The sequence below is a fragment of the Thermothelomyces heterothallicus genome (genome assembly GCF_042370625.1).
Source record: "Thermothelomyces heterothallicus CBS 202.75 unplaced genomic scaffold P884_scaffold_1, whole genome shotgun sequence".
In the NCBI taxonomy this organism is placed as follows: Eukaryota; Fungi; Ascomycota; class Sordariomycetes; order Sordariales; family Chaetomiaceae; genus Thermothelomyces; species Thermothelomyces heterothallicus.
This window is the reverse complement of record NW_027192562.1, coordinates 1,167,073-1,190,382: the sequence shown is the minus strand read 5'-3', so window position 1 is coordinate 1,190,382 and position 23,310 is coordinate 1,167,073. Positions and strand designations below refer to the sequence as shown.

The 23,310-nt window shown below is 57.2% G+C and overlaps 7 protein-coding genes across 7 annotated transcripts; 5 read left to right on the top strand and 2 right to left on the bottom strand.

The window, feature by feature from the left end:
- Positions 1-398: 398 nt before the first annotated feature.
- Positions 399-3,498, top strand: P884DRAFT_189185 (alkali metal cation/H+ antiporter Nha1 C terminus-domain-containing protein; the record flags this gene model as incomplete). The annotated part of the gene is made up of 2 exons (XM_069437420.1): positions 399-2,531; positions 2,599-3,498. The coding sequence occupies 2 exons, from the start codon at positions 399-401 to the stop codon at positions 3,496-3,498; spliced, it is 3,033 nt and encodes a 1,010-aa protein (XP_069301646.1).
- Positions 3,499-4,528: 1,030 nt separating this feature from the next.
- P884DRAFT_304684 (uncharacterized protein) lies at positions 4,529-4,767 on the top strand (the record flags this gene model as incomplete). The annotated part of the gene is made up of 2 exons (XM_069445079.1): positions 4,529-4,577; positions 4,635-4,767. The coding sequence occupies 2 exons, from the start codon at positions 4,529-4,531 to the stop codon at positions 4,739-4,741; spliced, it is 156 nt and encodes a 51-aa protein (XP_069301645.1). The 3' UTR covers positions 4,742-4,767.
- A 19-nt stretch (positions 4,768-4,786) lies between these two features.
- Positions 4,787-5,570, top strand: P884DRAFT_253406 (uncharacterized protein). The gene is made up of 2 exons (XM_069440790.1): positions 4,787-5,164; positions 5,236-5,570. Exons 1-2 carry the CDS (start codon positions 5,066-5,068, stop codon positions 5,347-5,349), a joined length of 213 nt encoding a protein of 70 aa, XP_069301644.1. The 5' UTR covers positions 4,787-5,065; the 3' UTR covers positions 5,350-5,570.
- A 680-nt stretch (positions 5,571-6,250) lies between these two features.
- Positions 6,251-7,189, top strand: P884DRAFT_214537 (mitochondrial import receptor subunit Tom22-domain-containing protein). The gene is made up of 2 exons (XM_069439232.1): positions 6,251-6,518; positions 6,643-7,189. The coding sequence occupies exons 1-2, from the start codon at positions 6,431-6,433 to the stop codon at positions 7,041-7,043; spliced, it is 489 nt and encodes a 162-aa protein (XP_069301643.1). The 5' UTR covers positions 6,251-6,430; the 3' UTR covers positions 7,044-7,189.
- Positions 7,190-14,920: 7,731 nt separating this feature from the next.
- On the bottom strand, positions 14,921-16,854 carry P884DRAFT_265918 (phosphatase 2C-like domain-containing protein; the record flags this gene model as incomplete). The annotated part of the gene is made up of 2 exons (XM_069441988.1): positions 14,921-15,427; positions 15,493-16,854. The coding sequence occupies 2 exons, from the start codon at positions 16,852-16,854 to the stop codon at positions 14,921-14,923; spliced, it is 1,869 nt and encodes a 622-aa protein (XP_069301642.1).
- A 1,340-nt stretch (positions 16,855-18,194) lies between these two features.
- On the bottom strand, positions 18,195-19,688 carry P884DRAFT_234132 (Snf7-domain-containing protein). Its single transcript, XM_069439905.1, has 5 exons — positions 19,547-19,688; positions 19,269-19,483; positions 19,152-19,212; positions 18,801-19,058; positions 18,195-18,738 (listed from the first exon to the last, which is right to left on the bottom strand). The coding sequence occupies exons 1-5, from the start codon at positions 19,550-19,552 to the stop codon at positions 18,601-18,603; spliced, it is 678 nt and encodes a 225-aa protein (XP_069301641.1). The 5' UTR covers positions 19,553-19,688; the 3' UTR covers positions 18,195-18,600.
- Positions 19,689-19,907: 219 nt separating this feature from the next.
- P884DRAFT_288676 (uncharacterized protein) lies at positions 19,908-23,224 on the top strand. Its single transcript, XM_069443965.1, has 2 exons — positions 19,908-22,445; positions 22,507-23,224. Exons 1-2 carry the CDS (start codon positions 20,009-20,011, stop codon positions 22,860-22,862), a joined length of 2,793 nt encoding a protein of 930 aa, XP_069301640.1. The 5' UTR covers positions 19,908-20,008; the 3' UTR covers positions 22,863-23,224.
- The last annotated feature ends 86 nt before the right edge of the window (positions 23,225-23,310 follow it).

Genomic DNA, 23,310 nt, shown 5'->3' with positions numbered 1-23,310 from the left:
GGACACGGCGGCAGGCACACCTGGATTACCTACCCAAGTCCGCGGTCCATTTTTTAGATCCATTGTTGCCGCCGCAGTAGGTGGTTCTCTCAGAACCGACCCAGGTGCGGTGACGTCTTGTTCTGGGCCCTGTTCCTGAGCTCTCCGGGCCCAGATTGGACCGCCAATCAAACCCCCCGAGAGCGCGAGACCCGTTTCCAGGTTCTTCTTACCCACACCGCGCGTTTGTTCTCGGACAAGACGCCGAAGTCACTACCTATCTGCCTACCTAGGTAGCTAGCTCCGTTACCAACCTTTATTCCAATACACACCAGCAGAGTATCTGGCCCTTACACAGGCCTTAGCTACACATCCAACTGGCTGGCCCTCCCGGCGGCCGGGGCCCCGCGTGCTAGACCATGGCCTGGGACCATCTCTCCATCACCAAGCCGCACTTGGTCTACATCATCCTCGGGGGCTTCACCTCCCTGTTCATGCTATGCTCGAGCGTCATCAAGGAGCGCATGTACATTGGCGAGGCCACCGTGGCCACGCTCTGCGGTGTCATCTTCGGGCCCTATGCCGCCAACCTCATCAACCCGGAATCATGGGGCAGCGTCGACATTGTCACCATCGAGTTCTCCCGCCTCGTCCTGGTCGTGCAGTGCTTCGCCGTAGGCGTCGAACTGCCCAAGTACTATATGGAGAAGCACTGGAAATCCGTCACCTTCCTGCTGGTGCCCGTCATGACCTTTGGTTGGCTGATCACTAGTCTGTTTGTCTGGTGGATGGTCGAGCCCCTGAACTTCCTCGAGAGTCTCGTCGTGGCCGCATGCGTCACCGCCACGGACCCCGTCCTCGCCTCGTCCGTCGTCGGCAAGGGCAAGTTTGCCAAGAGGGTTCCCAAGCATCTCCGCGACCTGCTCTCGGCCGAGTCGGGTTGCAACGACGGCATGGCCTTCCCTTTCATCTACCTCTCCCTGTATCTCATCCACGACAAGCAGAGCGCCAGGGACGTCTCGTTCCACTGGATCGTCTACACCATCCTCTACGAGTGCGTCTTCGGTGCCGTCTACGGCTTCATCATCGGCTACCTCGCCCGCCACGGCATCAAGTACGCCGAGGAGCACGATCTGATTGACAGGGAGAGCTTCTTGGTCTTCTACTTTGTGCTCGCCCTGTTCTGTGCCGGTTCAGGGAGCATCCTCGGCGTGGACGACCTCCTCGTCGGATTCGCCGCCGGCGTCGGCTTCTCAAATGACGGCTGGTTCACCCAGAAGACGGAGGAGTCCCACGTCTCCAACGTCATCGACCTGCTGCTCAACCTGGCCTACTTCGTCTACTTTGGCACCATCATCCCGTGGAAGTCCTTCAACGACGCTGCCATGGGCCTGCAAGCCTGGCGCCTGTCCGTCCTGGCCATATTCGTCATCCTCTTTCGCCGCATTCCCATCATGATGGCTCTGAAGCCGGTCATTCCCGACATAAAGACCTGGCGCGAGGCCCTCTTCGCCGGCCACTTCGGTCCCATCGGCGTCGGCGCCATCTTCGTTGCCATGCTGGCCCGGGGCGAACTCGAGTCCGAGGACCCGGTCCCTCTCTCGGAGCTGCCGAAACCCGGAACCGAAAACTATACGCTGCTCTCGCTTGTCTGGCCCATTGTTGCGTTCATCGTCGTCTCCTCCATTATCGTCCACGGCTCGTCAATCGCCGTGTTCACGCTGGGGAAGCGCATCAACACCCTCACCATCACCATGTCGTACACGCAGGCCAACGAAGACGGCCCGCACTGGATGAACCGACTGCCTCGCATATCTTCACAGTCGCGGTCGCAGGCGCGCACCATGTCGGATACTGATGCCGAAGAACTCAAGCTGCCCGAGTTCCCACCTGGGACGCTGCCGCCTGTCGGCTTCCCCGGGAACTTCTTGCGTCGCGTCAAGGAAGACGACACCAGCAGACACGGGAGCAGGTCTTCCTCGCTGGCACCACGCCGGCGGAAGAAGAAGTGGGACGACGGCATCGGACCCGGCGGTCCCATTAGCCAGTCGGCCATCTACCCCCAACGTCGCGGCCAAGGCGAGGAGCCCTCACCCGGTCCCCCGCGCGGTAGCACCGATCAGCCCCGGGCGGATGATGTCCCCCAGTTACCGACCGATGTGGAGTCCCCCGTCGTTCTAGAAGAGAAGGATTCCGATCGATTATCTCTGGCCGAGGCTTGTGAGAAGCCAGCCGGCGAGGACCGCCCTGCGAGCTCGGAAGAACGCAGAGATGCCGTTGAGGTCTACGAAGAGGGTGGCAACATTGTGGTTGAGAACCGTGCTGGCGATGTCCTCGCGGTCGAACCCATGCACGGCGAGGAAAACACCGCTGATCGAGCCAAGAGCTTGACAACCGAGCTCAAGGCGGAAACAGAGACCTCGGGCTGGACTTATGAGGGTTTGAAGAAGAGAATCGTAGCCTGGCGCGAGGCTGAGCTTGCGAAGAGGAAAGGCAAGGGCAAGACGGTTACTAAGAGCGAACCGGCCCGGGCGTTCCAATTCGGTAACACGGTATGGTCCCCCGACCCGTCTTTTCCGCTGCGTTTCCTGATCAGTTAACGGCTAACGTCCCGAGTAGATTATTGTGGAAAATGAAGATGGTGAAGTCATCAAGAAGTACGACCTCCCCACGCAGAAGCCGCAGGCCGACCTAGTGAGTCAAGGCCTGAAACACATGGGCATGGGCGTCTTCGCGAAGGCCATAGAAAAGCCCAGCGAAGGCGCGGCAGGGGCAGGCGAGTCCTCCACGGCGGGAGAGCCCTCTGCGACGCAGAAACAACGCAAAAAGAGCGTGGTTGCGGGGCAGGAAGAGGATGACGACAGGCACATCCGGTTCACCATTGGCGGCATCGGCCGGCGCATGACCAAGGAGGACTTCATTGAGCAGATGCAGAAGCTGGACAGATCCACCAGGCGCGAGGTTGTGGACAAGTCGGACGCGTCGCGGGGACTCAAGACACTCGCCAAACAGGACGCGCCGCCGCGACCGACCCCGCAAATCACGGTCTCCCCGGCCCAGCAGTCGAGCGCCAGCCGGAAGGACTACGCACCCGCCGGTGCCACCAAATCTACCCAACAGCCGCCAGGAGAGGATGAACGTAGGCAGCGCGAGTCGAGGTCGTCTTCTCGGGGGAAACAGGAATCGCCATCCGACACGTCAGACAATGGGGCAGCCGAAACCGAGGTAGAGCGCAGGAGGCGACTGGCAGCGCTGAAGGACGTCGATGCTGAAGACGGCAGTGATGACGAGGACGACGTTGCCGATCGCCGCGGCCGCAGCATCAACAAGACACGCAGGGAGCATAACGAGGATGATGTCGAGACGGCCGCGGAACGACGCCGTAGAGAGGCAGCGCTGGGGATGGCGCCGCACGCGGACAACGGGGAGGACAGCGACGATGACGACACGCCGCGAGTGCCACCATCTAAAAGGTCGATTCGGTTTGCAGATGCCCTGGAGAGGGCGAGGCGAGAATGAGAAGTGTTCTTGGCCCGCGGGTCCTGAACGCTTGTGCACCGCATGACACGGCTTAACATGCATGAAGATGACGGTATAGCATGTCTGGAGTTTTGGGTTTCTTGATGTAGTAGTTGTGTAGGATCATGGAGCATGGCCTGGTGTTTGCGCTCAGCTGGACCTCTGGACCTGGCCTCTGTTTTGTTGTAGCGAGTAATAGCGGTTGCTGGGTAGACGGAGGGTAAATAAAAACATGACGTCCATAGATTATTAGGTATTTAGCTCATTTGACGCCTCCTGTGGAACTCATCACGAGAAGCAGGACCTGAGAACGGAGAGCAGCGAAAGGTCGTCGGGAGATATGATCTAAGTACAGTACAACAGGAAAAGCAGCGTATATTCCCTCGCAAAGTATTTTCTTCACCCTATTATGCCAGCGGCACTCCGGCTCTGTAGGCTCCGAACCCCCGACGATGTCAAGCGCACACCCATATCACGCATTCCCGCCTACGGAGGATCGTGACCGGGTATTAGATAACTGAAAAAATTACTTTGCCTCGCCCTCATAGAGGGTTACCAAGTGAGAAAGGGACGGTACGACGTGTCTGCTACGGCAGGGTCAGATGTGCTGCAAACCTGACTAACCATAGCGGTATGAGCGCTGTGGCAGGCACTCCCAGAACTCTTGTCTGAGCCTCAGAAGTGGTGATAATGAATGCGCGGATTCTCTCCAAATGCCAGAGGCATTGGAAGGTGCTGTCTTAAATACATGTCACGACCCCGGTCTGGACCTTCTGCCAGTGGGGCAGTCAGATCTGACCCCCTGGCAGCCAGATCCCGTAACAGTGTCAGTGACCCATGGATGCCTTAAACAGATGTGTCTCGGCATCTTCGATGCAATAACTAAAATTCGAAGCTGGCGAAGTGCGCGTTTTCTGACTAAGCAACAAGTCTGACTAAGCTGTAACTATTCCCCCTGCCTCCGCTAGCCCCTCGGGAGGGGGAAGGGGGGAAGTGCACCGCATCAAGTGATGTGAGGGAGGCGCGGACAATGCGAAGATCCATCAAGGCCGAGGGATGCTCTGGGGCCCAACCAACGCGTAGTTATCCCAACTAACGCCAATGGCTTTACTAAGGGTAAGCAAGCTAGGTCACAGATCCGGCCAACAACGATGGCTCCAGGTTTATCAACCGCGCCAGCGCCACTCTCAAGCAGTATCCGGTTCTTCGTTTTCTTGATCCTATCGATGATAGCCCCCCTTGAAATGAAGGCGTAATTAGAGAATAGGATCTGGCCTCTCATGTTCCTTGCCGTTTCAGCCAGGGCCGGAGTGGTCGCGAGTTCCGGTTTTCTGGAGCTGACAAGGCGAATCTCTCAGCCACCGTCGGAATCTTGGACAATCTTTCGATATAAATCCTGCTTGACTGGACGCCTTGCTCTCAAATCGTAATTGAACAACTGGCAAACATTCTCCAAGCTCTCCGTCTCTGTTTTCTGTCCCTCTTTCAGCTCGCTTCTCATTTTCCTTCTCGTCCAGAATAGCCTCGTTTTCCCTTCCGTCAAGGTTGCAAGTTACGTTTTTAAATCATGTCGTCTTGTGGCCAGAACAAGACGGGGGGCAGCCGCTCCAAGTGTCCGGACTGCGACAAGACGTCTTGTAACTGTGGTCCGCCGCTTGCACCAAAGGTAAGTCACTCACCTCCCTAGGACCACTATTAAGGGTGCAGCCATGTTGAAAGGCGTTCCATGTCTTTCAGCCAAGTTCGAAAAGTCACAACCCGCAAGGGCGCGTGCCTCTCCCTCCGGGCGTTCAGCCCAGAAACACCGCCCTTCCTTCTGCGAGCAGAGGGGCGAACGGAGCAACTTCCTGAAGAGAAGAAGAGCTAGAAGAGGTGGTGGTGGTCGAATGGTGTGAGTTCTATCTTGTCCCAGTGATTGTTGCCCGGCTGAGCCGGGCGATGGCCCAGGCGGCCCCAAGAAGAATTAATTCCCTTAGCTATGATCCAAACAAGGTGTCCACCGTTCCGTCTTCCCGCCGTCGCCGCAGCGCATCATGCCGATTGCTTCCTCTGATTGTTGCCTTTTTTTTTTTTATGGTCTTCTCTTTCCCTTGGTCTGAAAACGGCCTTTCGCCTATTAGAATGGGACTTGGAGGAGCAGCATAAATGTGCGAACGGCGAGGGTTCGACCTCAAACTTTTCTTGCCTTAACGACCTCCGTACAAGTTGTCGACGCCAGCTACATCCAATGCCACAGACCTTAGCTAGGCTAGCACTATAGAATGTAATGTATTCCGTACATCTAGTTCCTGCGTGATCGTTATTTGCTTGCTCAAATATCTCGATGACCAGGTATGTAATTACAGATAATTAATCCGTAATCCGTAATCAATGGCTAAGCCCAATACTCCTTCCATCATTCTCCATCAATTAGGAGTTTATTCGTGATCGCTTCTCGTTGCTCCGTTGTTTGCAGTTTTTATTTGGATGAACTTCTTTGTCGACAACTATACTCAGCATGTTACAACAGTACGGATATAATACATCACTCAAACCGGATTTGCAAGGTAATTACAGTAAGTATGCGGTAGACGTCGTGTCCTTGATTGCGGGGTGAGAGACTGGCAAGCAACCGGTGGCTCTGGCGTCTCCACACCCACCATCTGCTGCCAACCGCTTTTGGTTTAGCGGCTCTAGCAAAGCCATCATGCCTGCTACCCGCGAAAAAAAGACGATTTGACCGGGGACCTGGCGGCTCACGCGAGTCCTGAAATCTCAATCCATCATCCATCGAACTCGACAACGAACCAAATCTCATCACCCATACACGAGGCAAAGCCGCGCCTTCGCTTGACCGCAGCGAGGACGTCCATACACCTACCGAGCTCAATTTTACCCTCTTCCAAGCACACACACACACACACACACACACACACAAACCTAAACCGCCAAAATGGTCCAACTTGTCGAGGTTGAGGACGAGCACTTCCAGCAGCCGCAGGTCGGCCCGGAGGAGGACGATGATGACTATACCGACACCGGTGAGTTGCCCTGGCCATCTCCTCCTCCCTTCCTTTTTTTTCTCCCAGGCAAAACCGATGCCAGAAAGACGACACATGGCTAACTTACAAAACCACCCCCCCCCCCCCAAAAACCAACCGACAGACTCCGAGATCTCCACCGAATCCAACTACGACCCGTCCGAAGAGACCCTCGCGGAGCGCCTGGCCGCCCTCCGCGACATCGTGCCGGCCACCACGCGCGGCTGGATCCACCACAAGTACGAGGCGACCGCCTCGGCCGTGCGCGCGGCCCTGTCCTTTGCCGGCCGCGCCGCCTGGACCGTCTCGGTCAGCGCCCTGCTCGTCGGCGTGCCCTTCGCCCTCGCCTACGGCGAGGACCAGAACTTCGCCGCCATGGAGCAGGAGCAGCGCATGCGCGAGCTCGGCGGCGAGGTCCTGACCGCCCCCGGCACCGGCAGCGCCGGCGGCATGACGGCAGAGGAGATCGGCGCCGCCCTCGGCGGCACCAAGGGCGGTCGCGCCGAGGCCAAGGCCGCTCTCTAATCTGACAACGGTCATAATAAATGATGCCGGTGGCGGTCATGACGATGATAGATATGGTGGTGGTAGGAGGAGGTAGTGGAAGAGGAGGAGGAGGAGGAGGAGGATTATGATGATAGATGGATGACGGGCCGGTGAGGCAAACAAAAAAAAAGCGGACGGGGACAGGTTTTTTTTTTTTTTTTTTGGGGGGGGGGGGGGGGCGTATGTCGCGGCGTACCGCACACGCTGATACGGGCATTTAGCTCTCCCCGCATCTTTCTCCCCTTTCCTAGGCGCCGAGCGACCTGAGCGGTCGCTCGGTCTTTGTCTATGAATATGGGAAGGTAGAGAGAGAAGAGGAGATGGTGCCCGAAACCAAGGGGGGAATGGAGGTGCTACTGCAGGGCTCTCTAGCCCTCCCCCGCCTCCCATGCCTCCAGCTTCTTGCTGTGAGGGCCCCCTCCCGACGCCGGCCTCACTAGTCCCGTTGTCCTCTGACGAGACTGTGTATATTATCAGCCTTTGGTCCATGGTGGCTACTTCGGGGCACCTTGTCAATGTCTTAATACGCCTGTATTGGTTCTAGATTTCTTACAGTTATAAACTGGGGAGACTGGGTGGTTCTCATGTGGCGGGGCATGAAGGGAAGAATGTATATTATGGGATGGCTCTCATCTCCCAAAAAAAACAAAACTGGCCTTGGTTGCATGCGTCCTCGATCCAGCCGCGTTTGCATCTGATGTGTTCGCGAATGCCGTTGCTTACACAACCGATTTTCAAATCAGCTGGAAAATAGGAAGCCCTGCCCAACGGCATCACATGTTGTTATGTATACATATACGTATATATGTATATACAGCAAATGTGATGCAGCCAACAGTATTAACACCTAGCTCAGGTATGACCAAGCTCAACTAGTCATCCTCAGCTCAGATGTCACAACCCCCCCCCCCCGGCCACAAAATGCTCTTTTTCTTTTTTTTTTTTTTTACACCGATAAAAACCGGGGCACTATCCCTCCCCTCTCCTCGAGAACCCATCCTCTCAAGTCTGAAAAAGTTTAACAGAAAGAAATCAAGGGAATGCTGAAAAGCCGTTACAGGAGTGGTGGTATCATGGAAGGCACAAAGAAGATCTAAGATGAAAATGAGACAAGTGTGTCGGATCCCTCAGCGAGAACCAAAGAGAAGGGTTTCGTGTCAGAAACGAGGGTTGGAAGCTTCGTAGTAAAGTAATAAAGTTCGTAGATGGTGAAGGCAGGTAGTGTTAAGCCAAAGAGTCTTCGACCCAGGGAATAAAAATAAAGAAAAGGTTGGTTGCCAGACCGCGGGGCAAAGTCATTGCCTGCCCAAAAGTGACAAGTCCAATGTTTGGACTTGGGGAGTTGTACAAGGCTTGATTCAGATCAATAGTTGGCGAAGTTGCGGTGTGCTTCCTCAAGAACTGCGTAGCGCGTTAGCCTCTCACCTGATGATCACCAACACTGTCAGAAAAGCAAGGCGAAACCTACTGCGCAGGACGTTCATCTGGCCCGCCCGGTCCTCGCAAGCAATCTGCAGTCCGCTGCCATCAACCAGGTCGAGAACGACGCTGTTGGGCAGCTCCTGCAGTTCCACGTCGGGCGCAAAAGGGGGCTTGAAGTCGCTCATGTGGTATCGCTTGACCATGGCGCCGTGTCTGTCCTTGCCGGAAACAGGAGGTATCATGGCCGTGCCCTGTCCCGCGCTCAAAATCAGGAAGCCTTGACTATCGAGGCAGAGGCTTCGACGTTTCCACAAGAGATTGTCCGGGAACTGGACGTTGACATCACCCATGAAGGCGATAATGCTCGGCTGGGCCGCAGCGCCAGTAGCGGCTGTACTACCCTTGGACGCGGCCTCGACCTCAGCGGCGTTCTCCTCGGTCACCGTGGGTGAGATGGACGGGGCGCCATTCTTCCTTCCGGTCACGAGCGTATTGGAAAGCCGCCGCATAAACCGGGAAGCACGACTGGCCTTGTTCGGGCTAGCCGAGCCGGAGCTGCTTGAGGGGGACTTCTTCTCTTCCATCCCACTGCCGCTCTTGGCTTCAGCTTCCGACTCGGCGCCAGGGGATGTCACGCTGACAGAAGGGCCGGAGCCGTTCTGGTCGAGCGATGAGCGCCGGCTGCTAATGCTGAGACGTCGGCCTAGCGAAGTGGACTGTTGCACCGACGGAGCATGGGATGAGGGGCGCGGGCCCGCAGAAGCCTGGCTGGCGGTAGCAGCGGGGGAGAGCGGGTTGCCGAGGTTATCCGTAGACGGCGATTTGACACCGATAATAGACTCAGTCCGGTCCTTGATGAAGTCTTTAACGAACGAGAGCGACGACCGTCGTCGGGGACGAGGGCCGTCCGACGTTTCCGTCGTTGTGGTGTCTCTGTCTCCCTCTCGCGACTGCTTGGATAGTCGTCGCTCCAGCAACGTCTGCTTGGCCTGATCCGCGAGCTCCCGCGCCGAAACGACACTAGCCGGACGTACGGGGCTCTGCGAGTTGACGCAGTTCTGAACATCCACCGTCAGCTGCGACTGCCTCAAGTCCAGCGGCGGATAATCTGCTTGGCTTCCCCTGGGCTCGGGCCCCCTAGGGTATGGTTGGTTAGGATCCCGAACGATGCGCGCTGTGACCTGGACGGATTCGGGGCGCCCCCTGGGAGGCATTCCTCCCTCAAACATGGACAACCGGTTCACCAGCGATCCGGACCGGCCGCGTCCCATGTTCCGGGTGGCCTCGGGAGATGACGAGTCCCTCGATGCTGGAGGAGAGGGTGATGCGCCTCTCGAAAGCGAACTGGTCCGCTCGGCCACGGAAGATGGCCGTGAGCCCTCCCGAACACTAGCTTTGCGCACCGCAAAGAAGGTTGTCGCTGGGCGCTCTTTTGGTGTGTTCACCTGCTCCCCGCCGGGGCCGCCGCCAGACAGTTTCTCCAGCGCTTTGATTCGCTGCGAGATACTTGAACCCAACTTGGCGCTCTTGGGTCTGAGCTCCGACGACGGTTGCTGCTGCTGCTGTTGTTGAGAAACCCTCTGCATATAAGCGGAGCCAGACGACGCTGATCGGGCAGGGGGAGACGCCAACTCGCTCGGGGCTAGGAAAGAATTGCGGACGGGATTCGAGGCCGTCCTCAAAAACTTAGGGGCGGATGCGGTATTGTCCGCCGCGGCGCTAGCCGGCTTGTTGGTCTGGTCCACACCGAAGACCGGGGAGATGGGAGACTTGGACACAGTGACTGGCGTAGCCTGCTGAACTGTCGCCGACTGCAACTCATCCATAAAGCCGTCGTTATCTGTGATGCTGATGACGGAGCGCCGCTTGTCGCTGCTGTCCAGGACATCGAGGTTCGTCCGGATACGTTCCGGAAGCTTCCGCAGCTTGGAGTCGACATCGACCGCATCGCTGACGTTGGTCGCCCCGGTGACAGTGTCCTTCTCCGGAACAGGGGGGGGTGATTCCTCAACGCGCCACGAATCCACATCCGAGGTATTAGCGGCAATGAGGGGGAGACCTTGGCTAGCAGAGCTCGTGGGAGGCCTCGTCTCCTGCGTGGAGAACTTGGACACCGGGATTCGGATCTGCTGTGTTATGGGGGTCCTTTCGTCACCGATAGGTTCGGCATCGCTAGGCTTCGCCTCTGGCAATTTCGCATGAGATGCTGGCTCCTCGACTGTCTCGGCCGCTGTTCCGTCGGCCGCCTTGTCCTCGGGCGTGCTAGACTGGGCTGGCGAGTCGGATGATGCCGAGACCGGCAAACCCTTTGGGACGGCGTCGTCACTCGCTGTCGTGCTGGAGACGGTTTGCACTTCGACTTTCTCCTCCGCGGCCGCAGGAAACCCGTCGTTAGGCGCCGTGATGGTTGCTTGAGACTGTCTGTCGGGTAACGCGGAGGCCGTTCCATCGGCGCGTTCCTCCGAGGGCAGGGCTTCACGTTGAGCCGATTCCGGCTGCCCGTCATCCTTGACTTGACTTGCTTCCGATTCGTTGTTCGCGCGTTCCACTTTAGCAAGAACGGTTTCGTTCGTTGAGTCGGATAGGGACGAAGCTTGCGTGGAACCTCCAATTTCCGAGGCGGCCGTGGGAGACGACGGGTGAGAGTCCAAGGTGGTATCTAGAGAGGCGTGATCCGTCCCAATATCCATCGCGGAATCAGGTTTGGGCGTCTCAGGAACTTCCTCCTGCTGCTCGTCCGCTTTGTCCGGGCGTCCTTCAGGTAGCGGAGCATCTGCGACTGCCTCAATATCCTGCTTCTCGTTGGCAAGGCCCGGGGTGCTCTGAGCCGAAGGGACATCGGCACCAGGAACGTCGGGTGTTGTCTGCAGGCTCATCATCTTCTTTTGCTCTCTCAGCTTCATAGCTTTCAATAGCCGAGCTTTCTCGGGCGTCATGACGTTCTGCTTTGCCGGGGGTTGGGCAATGGCAGGTGCGTCAGGCTTGTGCGCAGCACTCGTGTCGGCCGGGGCTTCTTCGGTTGCGCTGATGGCCTGTGGTTGGGCCGAAACACTTCCGGCGAGATTCGCGCCAGCAACGGTCTCGACTGGCTGGGAAGTGAATTCAGCCCGTTCTTGACTCGGAGACTCGGGAGCTTCTTCGCCGTGGCCCTGGGATTGAGAGCGAGCCTTCCTAGTGCCTTTGGACATGGACTTGATGCCAGCCGGGACCGTCGAGACACGGGGAGCGGAGCCACTAGCAGATGATCGCGGGCGACCGGCAGGATCCGCCGAGGGTCTTGGACCAATCTTAACTCGTGGCTTGGAATAGGGGTAAGAGGTCGTCGGATAGAGGTCAGTCCGCGACGACTGCGATGACATGCGCCGCGAAGACTCGTCTACGGATATGGCGGGCGAGGATGGACGCTGGGCACCTGTGAAATTTGGCGGTTCGAGGTCATTAGCGAAGCGGGAAGCGTCCGGGAGATTGGCCAGGTTTGCATCGAGCTTAACAGGGGCTTCCGAGTGCGCTGCGGACGACTTCGGGCGTGCCTCTTCTTTGGCGACGGACTGGCGCTTTCTCTCTCTCTCCTCTTCCTCCTCCTCTTCTGCAATTTCCATCAAGCGTCTTCGACGCAGCGAGCTCGTCGAGGAGGATGTCGACCCGGACGCAGCATGAAGCGAGCAGGCTGCCGAGAGCTTGGTGTCCCTGAGCTCCTTCGCCTCTGAGATCTCAAAGGTAGTATCGTGAGGGGAGAATCGGTCGCAGACGGCCTCGAAGTGAACAGTCACCCGCGCTATGGAGGGCTCGAATAAGCTTCCGTAATGCGGAGAAGAGGAGAAGAGAGAGAGGGGTGACGGTCGATTCAAGCACGGGAGGGGAAACAACTTACCTTGAATCAACCTGGAGCAGTCCTCGGGCAGGTATTTGATGATGACACTGCGACGCCTGTACCTCAGGAAACCGTAGAGCGGTGACTTGTCCTCGTACTGGGCAATATTGTTGCGGATTTCGACGATGCCGCCATTGCCCCGACCCAGCAGCTCGACCTCATCACGACTGGCATATTTCAACAAGAACCTATTTCGACTCACATGTCAGCGCCTTGTATCTCAGCGAAAGACTGGCTACACAGATACGACAATGGGCGCATAGCTGAAGAGCATCCCGCTGGTCGGGGTGCTGATGTACGTCGCACAACGGTGCCAAAAATAAAGTAGCGATAAGGAGGGATGAGGACATACCATCCTCCGGGTTCGGCGACCGCGGCCTCGTACGCCTCCGTGACTCGTGCATCGTCCAACCCATTCAGCGACATCTCGAGCTCGCGCCTCGGTTGGCCGTCGGTTCCGTCTCGTTCTCGGGAGCCACCGGCGACCGCAGTGCAAAAGTGGGCGTTTTGTGAGGGCGGAGGGACGATGGTTGAAAAGGGCACCGAATAAGGGGCAATCGGAACTCGCTGGACTTGCTGCTCAGCCGAGCCTGCATGGAGCGATTGTCGACCCGTCCAAAGGCGTCAAAGCTGCGCGGCCGAGGCGCGCAAGGAACATGGAACGGATGCGCAGAGTGGTTGCAGCAGATTGGCAGGTCGCAGGAGGCTCCGCCGGGGAAATATTTGGGGAACTCTCCTCCTTCGAGAGCGAGCGAGTGCCGACCTTCCAGGGCTTGACAGAACTGCGTTCTGTCTATCTCGAATGCGAGCGAGACACGAGCCACAGCAATTCAGACGTAGCACTGGTCGAAAAAGGAAAGCAAGAAGAAAAAAAAATGGAAAGGAAAGATAAGACTCGAGATAGTGTGTGAATGATGAGCAGGCCCCCTCCCCCCAGCAAACAAGAGAACAGCAAAGGGTAAAAGAGTGTGGGCTGGGGTGGCTTCGAGTCGAGTACGCCAGGACGAGGTTAGTTACAGCGCAGCAGAGCCGTCACAATCCTCTTGATGCACCGGCTCGCAAAACCAAGAGACCGGGTGTTGGAAAGGGGGTTGGCGGGAAAAAGTTGGGGGAATGAGGGGATCCTCGAAAGGAGGTGAAATGCAACCCGCGAATTGGCGGTCGTGCTGCTCCTGTGCTCGGCGCGATATTTTGGAGGAACCGAGCGGGAACACAGGGGTCGAGGTGCCAGGCGTGCAAGAACGCACCCAATGCTGTTGCTTGAGTGGGGCTCATAGTCAGGAACAGGGTCAAGGGATCATCGCGCCATGCGCTTTCTAGAAGAATTGCATGCGCAGAAAGAAGACCAATGTTGGTGTATGCGTTTCCTGCCAAGCTTTGCAAATCTTCATCCGCGTTGCAAAGATACCGATTCACTAATTATATACTAACTCTGGGATTTGCATGGTGTCAAAGGTGCGGAAAGAGGTGAGTGATCCTTTCCCGCGCCGTGCTGCAGCCTGTGCCCGTGTCCTATAACTAGTTATGTACTGTACGGGCTACACTTGCCTCATCCCGAAACTCTCCCCCACAGTGGAGCATGCCAATTCCCCTTGTCTCTGGTCTTAACCATATTCGGAGACTCCATACCTGTAAGCTTCGTTTCAGGCTTCAAATCTGTGAGCCCGATTTCTGGGAGGCTGGCACCTCCAGCCTGGGCCCCTCCCGACATTGAGGGTTGATGATGCCCAGTATAATCGGGGTGAAGACGAACAGAGATGTGTTTTTTTCTAAGGCCGGCCGAGAAAAGTCTAACGGGGCTCGAAGTAATTTCGAGTTCGCTGGTGAATAGCTAGCTCCCAACGATTCACCTTTTCAAGTATTTTCTGGAGCGAACAAAAACGGAGCCGGACGCTTGCCCCGATATCAGATATGTGCCAAACCACGGTAGGCGATTGATTGAGGGGTGGGCATCGCCAATCCCCCTGCCCGATATTCAACCTATCAAGGCTCGAGAGAAAGAACAGACTGAAGAGGACAGTTTTGTAGTACATAGAGAACCACTTTGTAATATCAGCGCAAGGGGGAGCATCTGAGTGTAAACATGAACACGGTGTCTCTGTGTTTCCGCTTGGCCATCGAGGCCAATTCGTAGCTTAAATTCTTAGATACGGACTGAGGAGCCCCCGACCAGAGCCTCCCACACAGAACAGTAAGTTCTCTCTGCTGCATAGTTCAGAACATGACCATGAGAGTGCCGCGAATCTACACCTAGCCGACAAACCAACAAAGCGAGTCAAGAGTACGGGGAAGGAAAAAGGGAGGTGGGGGTGCAGGCTGGTCCCCCAACGTTTACGTGCTCCTGCTTCGCCAAATAACTGTTCCATGAAGCTGCCCCTCGTCACACGAAGACGATCATGTCTGTTGTTTTGGTCCATTCCACATCACATAAAATATGACGAACTGCGAATTGCCGTCAACTTCCCAGAGCACTCCAGGGTCAACTTCCGACAACACACACTCAAGTCCGCGATCGGGTCGCCTTGAAAACCCTTCCTACACGTGCGAGGACACTCGACCTCTCCTAGGTAGTTCCCACCGGCGTGTCCTTACTTGTGTCGGCCGATGAATCCACATCCATCATATCCCCAGCGGGAATTGCAGCATCAGGCGACTCTTCGATCGAAGCCGGTTCCTCCTCCACAGGGCCCTGAATCACGGTCGGGACGAACCCAGCGTTTCCATCCTCGGCCGTCGAGGGATCGTGGCCTTTGCCACTGTTGCTCGCGGAGACGCCGACCGAGGGGCTGCCATCCTCGGCGACCTTGGCTTGGGCGTTTTTGAGGATCTTCTCGACCTCGCTGACTTTACCCGAGGCGGTGCTAGGATCGCCCTCGACACCGATCGCCTTCTCCTTGTTGTTCTGGTTCTCGAGAAGGGCCTGCTTGTCCAGGCGGATGATCATGCAGGACAGGTTGTCGGTACTGAAGCGGGAAAGCGCATGGTCGACTAGGAGCTTGGCTGCGGCCACCGGGTCTTGTATGTCGCGCACAAGGTCGACCGCGTCTTGGTCAGAGCAAACATCCCAAAGCTATCATCACCCCAGGTCAGCACGTCCACTGGCATCCGTAACACCCGTTCCGGGGTCCAACTTACGCCGTCGCAAGCTATGATGATAAACTCGTCCAATTCTGGCTGAATGACCGTTTCCGTGGTATAGGGATGCCCGGTGACGAGGTCCTTGATGTACGTGTCGCCGAGGGCTCGGGTGACGGCAAGGACACCGTTGACGCGGTTGTTCAATATGAGCCCCCCGGCGTTCGTGATGCGCTTCCCCTCGTTCTCGTCGCTACCCTTGTGGTCGTACGACAGACGTAATGCTTTCCCCTGGCGGCAGAGAATGATCCGGGCATCTCCAACGTTGGCGGTGTACAGCACACGCTGCCTGACAGCGCTGCTCTTCAACTTTGCGTGGGTAGCATCTGAGGCCGCCAGCGACGACGGATTCTCGGATTTGGCAGCCTCCTCTGCGGCCTTGGCCAGAGCAGGAGCGATCGACTGGGATCCGGTAGCGGAAAGGCTGCTCGGAACCCGGTCCTCCCAGCGAAGAACTGCAATGGCGGCGGTGCAGCCGCTGTTCTTGAGGGGCAACTGGCCCAGCTGTGCATCGACGGCCGTGAAGGTCTGGTCGAGGAGCTCCGGTATGGGAGCGTTCGGGTGTTTCCTGATGATGTCCTCCAATATTATGTGGAGCTTCTTCCCGCACCAATCTGCGGCAAAGGTTCCTGCATGCCCGTCAAAAATGGCGAAGTATCCATTGTCGGTTTCGATCATGTCCTGGTCCGGGCCGTCCCCGCCCTGTCCTCCGCCCGCAACTCCGGCGGTACCAGCCTGAGCCTGCGCCTGGGCCTGACCGCCCGCGTCCGTCCCGACGGCCGGCGCTGGGGTGTGCAGGAAGTTGTACAGGAAGGCATGGGTGTCCTCCATCGTGCGCCTGCACTTTTTGTTTCTGTCTTCCCACACGCCCACTCGGAAGGTGGATCGGGGACCAGGGAGCGACTCGCCCGCGGCATTGTTGTGCTGGCCTTGGGGCACGGCAAGAGCCTGGTCCTGCTTGCCGAGCTTCTGCAAAGGAGTCTGGTCAGACGACTTTGAGTCAGCAGCCTGGTCGCTGTTGGCACGACTTCCGACTTGGGTAAAGAGGGTGTGTTTGGCATGGGCTATCAGGCTGCTGGCCTTGCCGCTCACCCCGCTGCTCCGTCGCTTTTTCTGCTCCGCCGAGCTGCCCGCATTCGCAGCACTGCCATTGCCGCTCCGCTTCTCGCCGCTGGCGGCTTGGTCTGATGTCTTGACCGGTGACGGTGAGGTGCGGTCGGAGCCGCCGGTCTCTCCTCGATCGGGGGAGGGCGGATTGCTGGAGGCTCTCTCCTTCTGGACGCCGGAGGTCGGATCGGAAACAGAATCGGCCTCGGTCTTTTCGGATTTTGAGCCTCCGGAGTTGGAGCCGGAACAGAACATCCTATTCAGCAGACCTCCGTGAGAGGAGATACTGCGCCGCTTGCCGCCTGCCAGGTTGATAGGTGAAGGAGGTGGTACAAGATAGAGAACCTGAGGGCAGGAAACTGCGCACTGTGCCGGCGGCGGCAGAAATTGTTGGCCGTGTGGTGTCGGAACGGAGCGTTGGAATCGATCTCTCGGGCAGTGCGGCCTGGCTCAACGAGACGCTCGGCCGCACACGATGGCTCGGGACGCGATCGACAATAGAGGAGAGGCACGCTCCGCCTGCTGTTCCCCGAGCGCAAGTTGCAAGTAGAGTCGCGGTCGCGTCAGATTATCTTCTCGCCCGGCGTGTGTTTGTTCTGGAGTTCTCGGGCTTCCGGAGAGACAGGAGGCTCTGCCTCGCGTTGTTGGTCGGCAGATTGGGCGCCTAAGTTTAGATGAGGGGTCTTGTGATGCGCGCGGATGATGTAATGCACGAGCTGCAGAACCCCAGCGTAATAGCGCGCACAAGCTTGCTTATTTGCGAGATGGGCGCGGTTGATGGTTGGTAGAGAAAAGCGAAATTGACCATAAACGGAATACCTAAAAAAGATGCACGAAGGGAGCTGCCACATCGGCTCCGTCAAGCCAGCCAGCAGTATTGCGAGGTCGGTCCAAACCAGGAAGCAGGAAGGCCAGACAGTGGCCAAGACTGGGCTGGCCTCCCAAGGGTGGGCGGTGCCCAGGCGCGCTGACGAGACCCCAAGGGCTGGCTGATTCCAGGGCGGGCGGGTAGCGGGCGGGTGGGGTAGGCTAACTGCCTTACAAGTAGGGCCTGACACAAGAGGAGAGCGTACTAAGTAGGGTAAGCACCCCGGGTTAGGTAGTAACTCACTAACTTACGCAGGGGAATCAGGGTATCAGGTGCCTTGCCGCACAACGTCAGCATCTCTACTACCTGTCACTGCTGTGAGCGAGGTGGGGCAAAAGGGTCCTTTTTGAGCAGGGTTGTTAAGCCCCGGTTCTGGAACCACGACAATGACATCAGTGTTGGAGAATGAACGGCACAGATTGCGAATAAACTCGTGACAGGCATTAGGTTGTTGCTCGAGCCTTGTACAAGGAAGGCAGCGACTGCTCGGATTTCTCTCCGGTGCCCACTGGAAGACAATTCACAGCCTCTGCCCGGTTTCGCGTTGTACGTGCTAGGATGCAATCTTTGCTTCCGACTGGTTACCGAAGGAAACGCCTTGGGCATTCCAAATCTTGGCGGCGCTTCATGTGTTCAGAACCAGCAACGTGAAGGTATCGGGTACGGAACTGTTCTCGTCAGATACTGGGTCAAAATAACACCGGCCGCTGTCGGTCAAACAGCTGTTGTCCGAACCAGGCCGGCAACGGGCCGAGCTCTTCTCGCATGTACCTCAGTTACTATATATGGTGCAGGCAGACTGTGCCAATACCAGAAACCGTACTGAAACAGAACAGACTCTATTGCGCCCAAACTCCCCACATTTCTCCCAAGGCCATTCAAAGCAAGTATGATCGTGGTTGATCTTTCGATGCCCTGGTGTGAAGAGGCAAGGTTGCGGTGAACCAAGCTGTCAGGGGCCATTGACAACGACCCAGCTTCTCCATGGCTTATGGAGGAGTCCAACGATTGGCCGGTAATGCCTGCGTTGGCTTGACGGCCTAGTGTAGCCCCAAGGCCAGCTTGGAATCTACCATGAGATATTATACTCCCGTTACGGTATCATGCATCGTTTCAAGGTCCCATTACCGCACTCATCGTCTCAGGCTATCAAGCCGTGCCTGAAGGTCGTCGTCGCCAGGATCGGTCCCGCCACCGCCGCCGCCAACTGCTTGGGCAATCTTGGTCTCCGCCACCGTGTTTGCTTGCAGTCCTGATGGCGTCTCACCGAGCTAAATACCGATAAGTAAATGACCAGTCGTGAAGCGGGGCTCAAGACTGCGGGCAGGCTTACCGCTTGGCTTAGGTCTACGCCAATCTCCTCCAGAACCTGCTCAACCACCTCATCGCCTTCTTCCTCCAAGCCAACGTCCATCGCGTCGTCGATCGCGTCGTCCATCATCTCCTGTCGCTGTTCCATGATGTCGTTTTCGCGCTCAAACTCCATGGCAATGCGTTGCAGAGACGGAAGGTTCATGGTGCGGTTCATGCTGCCAAGGGCCATGGTCGCGCCTTTCATTGCTTGCATCATCTGCTCATTTGTGCGGTATGTCTACATGCGAAGCTATCGTCAGCAACGAAAAATGGAAGCCCGGTGATGGTTGGCTCCAGGGGGGTTGATGTTCGGCGGGAAGTGGAAACTAACCTGAAGGCGAAGGGAGACCTTCTGCAACTGGCTTCTCATCCCGTAGAACTTCTCAATGTATCTAATCGCCAACGTCAGTATGCCGCCAAACAATCATCCCCGAGAATGCGACTGTACCTCCTAGTGCGAACCAGGTCCTTGGCCTGGACCTTGCACGCACCCATCTGACCCTTTTGCGCGCTCTGACGGATCTGAGAAATGAGCGTCTTCTCCTGTTTTTCAAGCTTCACTCGTTGCTGGTCTAACTCTCGGATCGCCTTGTCGAGTAAGCGCTGGTTTCTGCGCAAACGCTCGGCGGGCGTAATGCGCTTGCCGAAGGCCCATTCCAGAATCTATGCGATAGCGCGGTCAGCTTGGACTTCAGCAGCGTGCTGGTTATGGAACGAGGAACTGACATTCATGATGACAACGAGCAAGGTTTGCTGGCTTCAAAGAAAGGGAGGGTTTCGGGAGTTTGAACTACAAAAAGCGCAGGTTGATCTGAAGAAAGTCGATAGTCTGCCTGGCCAAGAGCGCCGCTTCGAAGGCAGCACGTCCAACAGTTGTCTTGTATGGATTACAACAAGCCAGCGTGCCAAGCACGAATAAGGCATCCTTCTTAAATGCATATCCCGTACTCCGTACGGATGTGCAACGGCGCATGAGATCACATGTGGGTCTTGGGGAACGCATCCCTGCTTAGTGCAAGTGGCGCCCTTTTTTGGTTCGCTGAATCCCAAAAAGTTCATCCGAAACCATGGGAAAAGAAATGATGAGAAAATCGTACCACCGTGCCATTTCGGGACCTCGAGTATGAGCCGTGCCTAGAAGATTTCATCGCCTTTGCTCGACCGTCCCAGAAAGGCGCACTCTCCGCAATGAGCCAAGAGTATTTTTCGCCCAAGGGCAAGTCGGTCTCGCGGCACGACGGCGACGACGACCATGGAGACTCGCAGAATGCGGCGAGTTCGAGCCGCCCGGCCGCTCCGGGGCCGTCAACCGTTCCAGGTTTTATGACCGTTGGCACTGGCACAACCTCGCAGTACGCCGCCCACCTCCAAGCCATGCTTGAGCAGGACTCAGGCTACGGCGGCAGCATTGCCAGTGACGAAGTAAGCTCGATCAGGTCCGGACCGAGCGCTTCCGCGGCCTGGGATTCCGCTGTTCAGGCCGACCGACCAATTCGCCCTCATGCTTCCTCCTCCTCGAACCACGGAGCTCCCGACCACCGCGCCCAGGCCGGAGCTGTCCACCAGCTCTGGTACAACCAGCATCGGGCAACGCTTGGCCGCGCGATCACGGCTGTCGTGGAGCTCTTGAGGGAGCTGCAGGAGAAGAACGCCGTCTGGCCTGCCCACTACCCGTCGGTCCAGCGCGTTGCACTCGATACGCCTTCGAACCCGGCCTCGAGGCCTGGCATTCACCAGACCTACTCGGCCGCCGGTCATCTCGCCACAGCACCATCCTTCTCTCAGCCGGCCCCGATGCTGCGGCGAGCCATGACCTCTCTTGAAGACGCCGAGGCGGAATCTAGCAGGAGTGCACAGAACCGAGCCCCTTCCGCCGAGCCGAGACTTGTCACCCCCCAGATTGCCCAAGAGTTTTCGGTGCTGAAGCTGGATCTGAAGCTCGGCGCACTACACCAGGCCGAACTAGTGCATTCGTTGGAGAAGAACTCGATCGCTTCGCTGCTGGACGGGAAGATACAATCGAGCATCAGGCACCTACAGTCTCTCCGGGAGCGCATTGAGGACACATCAAGCAAGGTCTTGGTGACGGGCGACCTCAACGCAGGAAAGTCGACTTTCTGCAACGCGCTGCTCCGGCGCAAGATTCTCCCCGAGGACCAACAGCCCTGCACGAGCATATTCTGCGAAGTGCTCGATGCGAGAGAGAACTGCGGCATCGAAGAGGTTCATGCCGTTCACAAGGACGCCGTCTACGACAGGCACGACGAGACGACCTACGACGTCTACTCGCTGCGGGATCTGGAAAAGATAGTGGTGGACAACACTCTATACATGCAATGCAAGGTGTACGTCAAGGATGTCCGGACCATCGACGAGTCGCTCCTCAACAACGGCGTCGTGGACATTGCGCTCATCGATGCACCTGGCCTCAACATGGACACCACCAAAACCACGGCCATCTTTGCACGACAAGAGGAGATCGACGTCGTCGTCTTTGTCGTGTCCGCCAGCAACCATTTCACCCAGACCGCGACCGAATTCATCCGAGCTGCCGCCGCCGAAAAGGCCTATCTCTTCATTGTCGTCAATGGCTATGATACCATCCGGGACAAGGAGCGATGTCAGAAATTGATCCTTAACCAGATTAGAACCCTGAGCCCGGATACGTACAAAGAAGCCGCCGAACTGGTCCACTTCGTATCGAGCGCGGCTATCCCAACGGCACCCGCTCCTCCCGGTGGCCCAGGAGGAGGCGGCTCCGGCAGTGCTAGTGGTGGTGGATTTGACGATCCAGGGGACGACGACGACCCGAAGGGCAAGGGCAAAAACAGGGAGATGGAGCGAGACTTTTCTGCTCTGGAGCAATCCTTGCGCCGGTTCGTCCTGGAGAAGCGCGCCCGTTCCAAGTTGGCCCCAGCAAAGACGTACCTGATGAACATTCTAAACGACGTGAACGTGCTGGCTACGGTCAACACGGAGGTTGCGCAGTCCGAGTTCGACAGGGTCAACAAGGAGTTGCAGGAGCTCGAGCCCCAGCTCGAGGCGAGCAAGCGAGCAAGGGCCGAGGTCAGCGAGAAGATTGACCAAACGATCGAGCAAACCTGCAAGGACGTCTACGATTACTCCCGCTCAACCATCAGCTCGGCCATCGCTCACGCCGGCGACGGGAACCTTGGCATCCCCTACCCCGGTGTGTTCGGTGCATTCCAATATGCCGACGACCTGAAGGAGGCCATGCTTTCTCAGATTGCCGCTTCGGTCGTGCAATGCGAGGAACACGCCCGCACCAAGACAGTCTCCGGGGTCAACATGATCAAGCAACTCGGCATTCTCCACCTTGGGAACGAGTATGAGAACCTGAACTTCAAATCAGACGTCATGTTCCAGCACAGGAAGCATGCCCTAGCTCGCCAGGTCGACATCGCCACGGAATTCTGGGACTTTGTCGACTGGTCGACGCTGCTTCAGAGGGAGGAGAAGGCTGGCATGGCTCTGACTGTCGCCGGCGTTGTCGGTACCGGTGTGATCAGCGGGTATAGCCAGATGAACATTGCACTTCGCGTTGCTCAGCTGCTAGGGAGCGACAACCTGCGCCGGCTGATTGTTCCCGGCGCGATTGTAGCAGGTGAGCTCGTCCCACTTCCAGCCGCACTCTTGTGTCATGACCGACTAACTGACTGTCACAGCCGCGACGATGGTGTTCTACGTCCTCAGCCAGATCCCGCACTCGCTCCCGCACCGTCTCAACGCCAAGATCTCCGCCCAGCTCGCCGCGATGGACTATGTCCACGCCAACAGCAACCGGATCTCGGGCACCGTGCGCAAGGTGCTGCTCATCCCCGCCAACTCGTTGCGGGTAGGCCTCCAGCGCTCTGTCGAACAGCTCGATCATCGCCGTGAAGAGACGGCCAAGGTGCGCAAGGAGAGCAGCGACGCCCTCAGGTATTTTGGCAACCTCGTTCAGCGAAGCGCCCACCAACGCCGCCAGATCGAAGCGTTGGACCTCGATGCGCATCTCCCTGGAGCGCAGGGTGTTTTCTAGGCCAATTCTTGTCTACATTACTGCTGCTTCAGGTCTGGCGTTTCGGGGAGTCTTTTGGGTTGGTGGGAGGGTTCCCGATAAAAGGAGGCAACAAGCCAAAAGGCATGGTGTGGCTAGATGCACGGCAGGTTCGAGAAAGTAATGGCTGCTTTGATGATTCCCCCAATCCAGCTTGGACAGTACACGAGTCGCAGGACTCCACTCGCTGTTTTCCTTTTACATTGGTATGTTAGCAGGCTGCTTTGTGGTCGAGCGAATATATATATATAGCAACTAGATTGTGAAGCTGCACGGTGCCATGAACGACAGCCGGCGCTATTACAGTTGCGGGGCGGGGGATAGGGGTCTTTGGATCAATCTTCGCGTCAGATACGTCTTTTTTTTTTCTAACTCCTTACATCCAGAATCGTACCTCATCCCCTCATGGTTCCTCAGACTTTAAGGGGCC

Bases quoted from the DNA above. Each gene is read 5' to 3' on its own strand.
- P884DRAFT_253406 (XM_069440790.1), top strand. From the start codon at position 5,066: ATGTCGTCTTGTGGCCAGAACAAGACGGGGGGCAGCCGCTCCAAGTGT. The intron at 5,165-5,235 runs GTAAGTCACTCA...CATGTCTTTCAG, and splicing joins GTCCGCCGCTTGCACCAAAG to CCAAGTTCGAAAAGTCACAA.
- P884DRAFT_214537 (XM_069439232.1), top strand. From the start codon at position 6,431: ATGGTCCAACTTGTCGAGGTTGAGGACGAGCACTTCCAGCAGCCGCAG. The intron at 6,519-6,642 runs GTGAGTTGCCCT...ACCAACCGACAG, and splicing joins TGATGACTATACCGACACCG to ACTCCGAGATCTCCACCGAA.
- P884DRAFT_234132 (XM_069439905.1), bottom strand. The intron at 19,059-19,151 runs GTTAGTTTCCAC...CTTCGCATGTAG, and splicing joins AGGTCTCCCTTCGCCTTCAG to ACATACCGCACAAATGAGCA. The intron at 18,739-18,800 runs GTAAGCCTGCCC...ATCGGTATTTAG, and splicing joins GCGTAGACCTAAGCCAAGCG to CTCGGTGAGACGCCATCAGG.
- P884DRAFT_288676 (XM_069443965.1), top strand. From the start codon at position 20,009: ATGAGCCAAGAGTATTTTTCGCCCAAGGGCAAGTCGGTCTCGCGGCAC. The intron at 22,446-22,506 runs GTGAGCTCGTCC...TGACTGTCACAG, and splicing joins TCCCGGCGCGATTGTAGCAG to CCGCGACGATGGTGTTCTAC.